The sequence below is a fragment of the Rhamphochromis longiceps genome, linkage group LG7 (assembly GCF_057381845.1).
Source record: "Rhamphochromis longiceps isolate RC_006_pf linkage group LG7, R_longiceps_female_GT1.1, whole genome shotgun sequence".
NCBI classification, from domain to species: domain Eukaryota; kingdom Metazoa; phylum Chordata; class Actinopteri; order Cichliformes; family Cichlidae; genus Rhamphochromis; species Rhamphochromis longiceps.
This window is the reverse complement of record NC_140563.1, coordinates 16078759-16088866: the sequence shown is the minus strand read 5'-3', so window position 1 is coordinate 16088866 and position 10108 is coordinate 16078759. Positions and strand designations below refer to the sequence as shown.

The window sequence follows — 10108 nt, the reverse complement described above, 5'->3', positions numbered from 1 at the left end:
GTGCATTGTAATGTACAGTGTTGCAGAAAAGTCAGTGTGGTCACAAAAGATTAATGGGTACATGGACATCTATGCAGAGTTTCACTTTCAGGCTCTAGTGATGAAATTTACTCAAACCCAAGTGGACTCGCTCAACTCAGTGACACTAAAAATGTAACACTTGCTTTAAACTTCTTAATTGACTCCATATTGGAGCTGCTCTTCCTTTGCAGGTAGAATTTCCACACTTATTCCAGTTGTTTTACAATCCAACCAATCTATGGTAAGCTTTCAATAGCTACTAACAAAACAAACAATCACCATCTTCCTGTTTTGGTTTTGCAATCATTCCTTCATTTTCCAGGAGCACAGAGTGGCAGAAAGAATTGCTGTTTGAAGGATTGGGACTTACAAGGAACTAATATCGAACCAGTGTCATAGTTTTAAGGGACTGCATTTTTCAATAGGGTTCTCTTTCATAATTATAATTTTTCTTTTGAAAAGAAACAGAATTACATCAGTGATATGGTCACATCTGCAAGTGCACGGGGTACACTTGGGTCAGGTCTTGTTTCTGGAAATTTTCTTTGCGACAGCTACACTCTAAAAAAAACTAAATGCAAATAGAAGTTAAGGAGCCAGTACACTGAACTCTTTATCACTGAATGAGATAAAGCTGCTACTACAAAATAAAAGCTTTGAAAGAACAAATTTAGATTTAAAAGAAGGAAAATTATAGAGTGTTTAGCGGTTGCATTAGTATTTGAAAATAAATGTATGTATGTATTTCTTTATTTATATTTATGTTTATTTATTTATTTATAAATGTAAAAGGGTAATAGTTTTTTCCCAAATACTTTCCTTAATAATTCAGCTGCCATAAAAGGCCACGTCTCACTTCATGTTGTAGGCAACCCAAATGAAAAATGCAGTTATGTTTGAGAGCTACAACCACTATGAGATTATGAAAGATTAACCTCTCACTCACAATAGTCCGTTTTTATCCGTCTCACATGTTTTGAGCGCAAAAGCAAAAGAAATTCCACGCAGAAAGAAAGAAAGAAGAGAATTATTGTTCCCATCTAGTGTTTTAAGGAGTAACACCAACAACCCCCTTATGGCAGCTCAGACTTCAAGCACTCAGTACTGCCAGATTTTCAACTCAGGAGTTGTGCTGTGTATGGCTTATGTGCCTTATGGGAATCTGTGGGGTATACGGGGGTGAGATGAAGAATAGCTTCATTTAGATTTAATTATATTCCAGTGCAGCTCAGTGTGTGAGGGCATAAAATCACTGCAGTAATTCTTATTTTAACTGAATGATCAAGTGTTATGTTGAGCTTTTCTGTCACTGTACATTTCTTTTCTTTTCTTTTTCTTTTTAAACACAGATCATTTAATGTAAAATATAGTTTCTGTCAAACTCGCTGCAACAGGATGAGTCATGAAGGAAACGAAGAGAAAAACTGGAAGGAAGTTGCACAGGAACTAGGGCGGCAATTTCCCAACAAACTAAAAGTAGGGCAAGCGTGTGTTTGTGTGGGACAATGTGGGATACATCAGAAAAATAAACACACAACAAAGTATGTGTGTACAGCTTTTGCATTAGTATGCCAAAGACATGTATAGGTCATTTAAATTCAACTTTTCCAACACCCTTGCTAAGTAAATAAGGATAACAGGAGCTCTTCATATAGTCTTATTTTTCTTATGCTCTTACTGTTTTGAATTCTGGTAACTTATTTCCAGTGGCTGTTCTGTCTGATAATCAACTTTTTTTTCTGCATCTCTTTTCAACACATTTGTCAGTTCTAACAATTTAGAGCATATTATGAAACTCACACATAGTGTGTTTCTTTTCGACATACCTACCCTTGTGCGAAATCAAAAAAAATAACTAGCAAAAAACCCCAAATACTCTGAGAATTTCTTTCCACTAACTTAAGTCAGTTAAAACCAGTACCTGGGTATCTGTTGTCACCTCAGTGGTTTTTCTTTGGGGTAGTTTTCATCATATTTGCTCAAGTACAGCTTATGACCTTGTGGTGACTTGCAAGTTCACTCACTGGACAGAGAATTGGACTCATGGACTTAAACCATGATAAAGGTCTTAAATTGTGGAACAGGGAGATGAGGGACAAAACTCCAATACAGTCCTATACCTCGGCATCCTATCTGAGATATTCTAGACAAAGATAAAAAGTGCTGCTTACTTCATTTTAGTTTTTTAAAATATCGCACAACATAAAAGACCCAGTTGCCTTAAAGCGCTTTATGTTGCAAGGTAAAGACTCTACAACAATAATGAAAAAACACCAAAATTCAGATAAACCCTTAAGAGTGAGCACTTGGCAGCAGTGGGAATTAAAAAAAACTCCCTTTTACCAGGAAGAAACCTCTGGTGGAACCAGGCTCTGGAAGGTGTAGCCGTCTGTTTTTGGGGGGAAGGTTGGGGCTGAGAGGAGAGATGCGGGACAGAGAGCACACTGTGGAAAAGATATCCCACAGAATGAGCTTGGCATAAAAAGGCTGTATTCATATTCATCTTCTGAGATATTAAATTGGGTGGTGTAGCACCGGATGGAGAGCAGGCCATCTAAGAAGGTTGATGACTTGGTGAATGAGGCATGTTGTATTAAGCGCTTCAGTGTTTAAGTAGAGTAAAAAAGTGCTAATTAAATTAAGATCAAACTTCAGAGCAGATATCACATCTGCATACATCTGCATTCGACAGACTGTACCTTTAACTCCCTGCCAAAGGGGGAAAGCGAGATTCAAATATCTGGCTCCGCCTCTGCTGCATGTCGTCGCGGAAATAGAAAGTAAACAGGGCAAAACAAAATGGGAGCATCGTTGGATACTCCAGCGAGGTGCCCTCTCTGCAACGAGCTGACCCGGGACCCGGTTACTCTGAAGTGTAACCACAGTTTCTGCCAGCGATGCATTGGAGACTTGTGGAGCATTTACCCGAACGGGCCGTACCATTGTCCGGAGTGGAGGTGTAAAACCGAGTACCAGACTTTGCCGTTTCATAGCAGTTTGATACGGTCACCAACTCCCCGAGGACAAGCACAGCCTCGCAGCACTGCAGGTACTGTTAAGGTGATTAGGTTAACATTTAAATTGTAACCGGACGAGTGAAATAACGGCCCTTAAAACTACAAACGTGAAAGCGGGATTATAAACTAATGCTAGCTAGCTGCTAACGTCAGAGGTCTCCCGCTCACAAGCAAAATGGGCGTTACGCATATGTTCAGTACTGTAAACTAGACAACTAGACAGACTACTGCATACTTATAATCGCATTCTAGCTGTAGCTAGTAAATGTTCACTAGTTTACTTCTAATCCAAAGACCTTAATAAATAGCAAATAGGTTGCGCTTTCTAAATGGAAGATACCATTTGATCAACCTTAGGGGACGTAAAAGTACTATAAAACTAGTAGCACATGATGGTCTAATCTTTAATTTGCGGGAAAAAAGGTTTTAGCAAACCAGAACTTTGTTATGTGCATGTATGACCAGTGACAGATAAAGTAACATATTTTTCGATTGTATTCATTTATTGATGGATTATGTGAAATGAAGAACTCACAGTTTAGGTTAAAAGACTATATTTTTGGTGTCTTTTTTTTTTTTAGAGCCCAATTGTACCAGTGGCAGCTTCAGGTGAACGCATCACTTGTCTGTTGGTCATGTAGTCGAGTAGGCATGCACATCCCTACTGCAAACAGTGCTAAGTTGTTGCGTTTTGTGTCATGTTGTTTGGCCAGGTCTCATCTGTAAAACAAATCTGATCTCAATGGGATGTGCTGGTAAATAAAGGTAAACAAATACATGTGCTTAACAGTGGATGGAGCCTGCAGGAAAGAAAATCAATAATACTATTTCTAGCATTTCTTTGGTGTTATATTATGTTGTTAAAAAGGACAACAGACAGAGGACTACCACTCTATCTATGATACATTATACATCATTGCCAACTGCTATACCATTTGGGCTCTAATCTTCTAATCTGTCGTAGTTAGAAATATTCATATTTAACTGTTTTTGTGAGACTGTTAGATTTAGATTTGAGTACTAAGCAACAATTTTCAGCATTTCAATGTCCATCCATTTTCTTAACTACTTATCCGACATAGGCCTACGGGAGTGTTAGAGCTTATCCTTAACCCTTCTGACAACGAGTGAAAGACGAGGTACATCCTGGTTGCCAGGACTAACACAGAGCGAGAAAGCTGTAAATAGTTAAATAACTTATTCACCTAGTAATCACCAGTAAAATGCCTTTCATATAAAAGTTGGGGGAGTAAAAACCCATAATGCATTCTTAAATAAAGTCTAATTGAAGTAGTATAACATTTAACACTCAAGTGAAATACAGGTACCTCAGAATTTGATTGTATTACAGTTCTTGAGCAAATTTCCTTTGTTTCTTGCTGTCACAAGGTTTAAAACAGAATATTTTAAACAAAGCATTAGCTCTTGTGTAATTTAATGGGAGCAGTGTTCGGCATTTGTTTACAGTGTCACAGATGAAAGTCCAATTAAAACTCTGAGATCAAAGTTTGAACTCTTTTAAAGCAAATAGACAGCAGGGTTAAAAGTCTGTTTCTGACGTGTGATCATGAGTGTAAGCAGCACCTTTAAACCTTTAATGCACTGAACAGTTACATCTGTGTTGCTTACCTTCCTTCCTTACAAGGCAACATCATCACAGAACTCCTAAGTAGTTAGTACAAACTCAGCCTTCTTTAAAAACAGTTTTACTTATATTTTATTTATTTTTTAAGGTTCATCCACCAGTAACAATGAAGAAAGTACATCTGACTCGAGTTTAAGGAGGCCATCGCTCACCAGCCGACTCCTCGGAAAGAGGAAGGCCAGCGCACCTGTACCTGAACAGCCTGAAGCAAAGAGAACAACTGTCGAGAGCCCCCGTGCATGGCCCAGTGACACAGAGATTCCCACCACTTCCTTGTCAAATAACACTGGGAAGTCAACTGCCGTGGAAACATCTAAGAAAGTAGTAGAACCAGAATCTTCCCAATCTAAAGAGGGTGATGGCTCAACCTCCGAGGAGAACTCTGACAGCAATGGAGCATCTGCAAGCGGTGGGCCACAAGCCATCTCAGTCCAGCATAAATCAGAAAAGGCCATCATACTGGATGACTCTGACAATGAAGTCGACATATGTGATGCACCTCCTCCTGCAACCCCCAAGAAAGACCCGCAAGTAACTGGGGTATGTGTGACACCAAAGAAGCCTTTGTCAACTCCCACCTTTCCTGCAACCTCAACTCCAGGAAAAGATAAGCCTCCTGTGCACCATGCTGGCAAGTCATCTCCGATTCCAAGCAAAATTAATTTACCTGCTTCAGGATCCTCAAGTCATGTTGGCATCTTCTCCAGGGCAGAAAACAAAAGCGCCAGCCCTGTGCCCTGTCATTATTGTCCTAAAACTCGGTGTCAGTCTGCAGTGAAGACTTGTCTGGTGTGCGGGGCCTCCATGTGTTCAGAGCACCTGCGGCCCCACCTGGACACCCCAGTTTTCCAAAATCACACCCTGGTTTCTCCAGTGGAAGACATTTCCCTCTGGAGGTGTCAGGATCACCACGAGATAAACCGTATCTACTGTCGGCAGTGTGCAGTGTGTGTGTGCACTGTGTGTACCGTCATAGGTTCCCATCGTGACCACGAATGCATCAGCATCAGGGAGGCAGAGAGAGAGCTCAGGGTGAGTGCTGCTGACTTAATGCACGTGAGATCTGATTTCAATGCATAGTACCTGAAGATAATCGGATGAGGAATACTTACACAGATACACATGGGGTAAAAACAAAAATATAGTGTTTTGTGGGAAATCCCTTGCAGTGACCGAGCATCTGAAATATTTGATCTGATAGATATCAGAAGATGAGGTGCTGAGCTGGGTTAACTTTGGACTGGTTGCGTTAATGCGCCCCTGGAGTATAAAAGAAGCACACATCCAAAAATATTTCAACTCATCTGCTTGTTCCGACAAGCATAACGTTAAAACAAACACTGCAAGAATAACGCAGTCTAACACACAAACACAAGGCAGATAGGCAACAAACAAAATCATTACCACTGTAATCACTTTTTGTGCCCATAATGATCTGTAAGCAGGGTTATATTTGGCAATGGTGAGCCGGTCTCTAAAGTAATCTTTGCTTCTGTTTCCTGATATTTGGTTTCTTAATTTTATTCAAAATTATCTAGTTGTCTCTCGTCTTTCTGTGTGGTCATGTATCTTCAGTCTTTTGTTTGACCATTTATGATAGCGGATTATTTGAATATAGAATGACCGTTCCTATGAGTTTACTTGCTATTTTGACAGCCATTTTTAACTAATCATTCATCATGTAACTTCTAGATGTATTGTAGGAAGTCTGTTATCTTCCAATTTACACTGTTGCCCCTAGCAGATAAAACACAGGTCTGTTTATTCACATGGAAAATGTATATGGTTCACAAAGTTGAGAACATGACAATCAGAGATTTAGAGGGATACCTTAATGGTTTTACAAGCAACAGCCATTTGTATCTAATTTAGTACAAAATAATGTTTTTCAGTTGATCTAAGCTACCAGCTTATTAAAAATAACCCTCATCATTTTAGGCTTTTCTCAAAATACGTCTTGGGACTTTATATTTTGGAGAATCTGCTCAAACTACTTTGCTTCAAATTCAAAGTGGCGAAGAACATAGCCTGAAGAACAAAAAACATGTAACTGTCCAGCTGTGAGCATACAGCACTTGTGGCTAAATATAGATATAATCAAAGCCATAGACTCGTGACTTGTTTTTAAATCTTTGTGGACATTTTTCCTCAGGGAAACCTGAAAGAAGAGATCAAACAACTGCAAGAGGCTGAGCAGCAAGTGAAGGACCGAGTGACTGAGCTCGCTCAGAAGAAAGAGACTTTCAAAGTGAGTTGGCTAAGTATGTTGTTAAATATACATATGTTCGTTCTGCTTAGCCGCTAAGAATTACAAGAGATTTTCTTTCACACCCATTGCATTGAAATTTAAGGGGTTTTTATAGAAGTGCATATAATTGGCTAAAATTAGTTAATAAACTTCTCCAGTTCTTTGTTTCATGTCAGAATAGGAAGACTTTATACAAGTAATACAAATATTAGGCGGCTTTGTTTGAGAATGTAAAGAAATTAAGCTTAAGGTTTTTAGGTTAGGGTTACATGGTTGATTGCTGCCCCCAACTAAATACTTCTCCTTGAGTAATAGTCATTCATTCAAGTGATTAATTGACGAGCTGTTTTTTTTTTTTTGTATTTTTAGGGCATTAGTCCCAGGGTGCTACATTGCAGCACAAAGCTTTATTAAGTTGCAGCAACTCTTAAATAGAATCTAACACTGAAGTGAGTGGCCGTACTAAAGTAATTCTTTTTCCCATCTGCAAGTATGCTAAAGTCCAAGTGGGATAAATGTTACCATGACTGTGAGGGTCCATGCAGATGTCCGTCTCCCTGCCTGTTATTTTGACCGTGCAAACTCTTCTGCAGAGACCATTCTGTTTACGACTTACCGAGTGTTGCCACTTCCTTCCGACTCTTAGGAGGCAGCCTTGAGTCATTTCTGTTGCTCAATCTGGATTTTATTTTGAGCTGAGGAAACCAGTTAATACAAAAAAGGAAAACATAAAAATGCCATGTTTGAAATTTAAATAGACTGGAAAAGCATCTTACGTTGAAATCTTTGCATTTCTGAAGTGTTGTACGGTGTACTAGTAATCGGAAATGAGTAATAACTAACAGCAAAGAAATGCAATACTACCGCAATACTACTACATATATTTATACTGTGTCTGTCTAGGAGGTTTTGCGTGAAGCACAAGCAGGAGTGAAGCAGCAGTACAGTACCATCAAAGAGGCCTTGGAGCAGGAGGAGCAACTGGCTCTTCAGTGTGTGAAGAAGGAAGAGAACCGAGTTTTGGGGGGACTAGAGGAGAAACTCTGCCACCTCCATAGCTCCCTTCAATCCATCCAACAAGGCCTTCACACGCTGGAGAATCTGGCTGACACCAGAGGCGACAACTCTTTTAAGGACCAGGCCTTCATCATGGTCAGATCATTTTTGTTGGCTTAAAAAATATATGCATATATTTACTGCTGAATTATTAATGTTTGCATAGTAAAATGCCTTTTCTTTTTTCTGACATTGCAGGAATACAGCAAGATTGCCCAGCTGTAAGTAATATGCTTTTAACTTCTGCTTTGCAGCAGTAAAATTGTCCGCTTGTTGAACATTTCACTAGCTGAATGTGCTCCCAGAAAATCAGTTTTTTAAACATGCTGCATAGTCGTTTATTTTATTTTAATGAAAGTACTAGTTAGCTCACCCTAGTTGGTAAAAGCTGACTTTAAAAGTTCTTTTGCAATGCAATCAGCAGGGATGGTGATTTGGAAAGCGATGTGACACTTTTGTGCTGTGGGTACAAATCCCACACACTAAGTACACACATCTAAGAAATGGAGATTGGATTTATATGTGCAATTTGCTGCACGATAGTCTCAGGGCTCATTACTGACTCAGTTCTCCTTCATCAGGAGTGGTGAGATGGGGAGCTATGTGGAGCAGTTTGAGGCCACGGAGGAAGTGAATCGTCCCCGGCTGAGGTGTCTGCAGCAGTGGACAGAGAAGCGACTGGACACAGTTGTCATCAATACACAAAGCAAAGATAGAGATCTTAACAGGCTCCTCTGTAAGTCATGTCTTGTTTATACTACTGTTTATACAGCTCACACAGCTAATTACGCCACAGCACTAAATACATGTGTTAGGATATTCAGTTAGTCTTAATTTTCTCATCTAAATTCTTCCTCTTTAATCGTGTACACAGATGGCACCATACCCCTCTTGGATTCAGATACGGCCCATCCTAAGCTGCAGCTGTCTGATAACAGCAGAACGGTGACCTACAGCGATGCTCAGCAGGCTTACATGGAGCACGAGGCTCGCTTCAGTTCCTTCCCACAGGTCCTTTCCTCATTAGCACTGGAGGGGGGGCGTTGGTACTGGGAGGTGAGCGTGTCCGTGGATGATGGTCGATGGAAGGTGGGGCTGTGTGAGGCTCAGATGGAGAGGAAAGGCCAAAAGGACAACTCTCGTCTGGGGTTCAACAGTTACTCCTGGTGCCTGGCCTGTGACAAAAGGAAGGTAGAGGCCCTCCATAATAAAGTATCAGTTCCTGTGGATTCAGATGGACTGCAAAGGGTAGGAGTGTTCCTTGACTTTGAAGATGGTATTTTATCATTCTTTAATGTGACACCAGGGGGCAGTCTAGCTTTAATGCATTCCTACAAGCAGAGGTTTACTAATCCTCTTTACCCAGCCTTTTCTGTGTCTAAAACACACTTGTCTATCTGTGATTTGTTCGAGTCTTAAACTGCACAGAAGCACCATATCAGTTCTGCTGATTGATTTACAAACTTCATCAATCTGTGGTGCCTTTTTTAAGTGTTAATCTATTTTAGTAAAATGTGCTGTTGTGTAACTTTCTCATGGATGATAGATCTGTCCTACACTGCATACAATCCCTGACTTCTGCAAAGATCTGTAAATGTGATTTTTACATCATTTGAAAGAACTGGAATAAATAGAAATCCTATTCAATATACCTTACATGTAACAGCCAATCACTGGTAGTATTTATTTATTTTTAATAGAAAGACCACACTTTTTTAATCTTTTTTTTTTTTTTTTTTTTTTTTTTTTTTTTTTTTTTGAGATGATGTATCAACAAATGAGAACGTTTTTAAGTGGTAGGCAAGTTATCAATGATGATCAATACACAAATATTTTGGATAGTGTTTCTATTTTGAATATTTGTTTTTTTTTTAAATCTTCAGATTGTACTTTACATATCTCGTCTTTGTCATCCTTATTGCTCCTGTTGTGACTCATTTGTCTTTCTACTGGAATAAACTGTCAGAGTTTCCAAAGCTGCGTTACTGCGTGCCATGATTCTTCCCATGGGCCTTTAAATAGAAACACAGGTGTGCGAGTGGGTGATGTGTTTCCCCACAACAGGTGACAGTTGGCGTGTTAACTTTTAAATTTCACTGCTCCCACAGCATGGGAGCTTTA

At 39.6% G+C, this 10108-nt stretch overlaps 1 protein-coding gene across 1 annotated transcript; it reads left to right on the top strand.

The window, feature by feature from the left end:
- The first annotated feature begins 2774 nt into the window (after positions 1-2774).
- LOC146665078 (tripartite motif-containing protein 14) lies at positions 2775-9743 on the top strand. The gene is made up of 7 exons (XM_085412517.1): positions 2775-3070; positions 4772-5715; positions 6836-6931; positions 7835-8083; positions 8186-8208; positions 8569-8723; positions 8862-9743. Exons 1-7 carry the CDS (start codon positions 2821-2823, stop codon positions 9404-9406), a joined length of 2262 nt encoding a protein of 753 aa, XP_085268643.1. The 5' UTR covers positions 2775-2820; the 3' UTR covers positions 9407-9743.
- Positions 9744-10108: the final 365 nt, after the last annotated feature.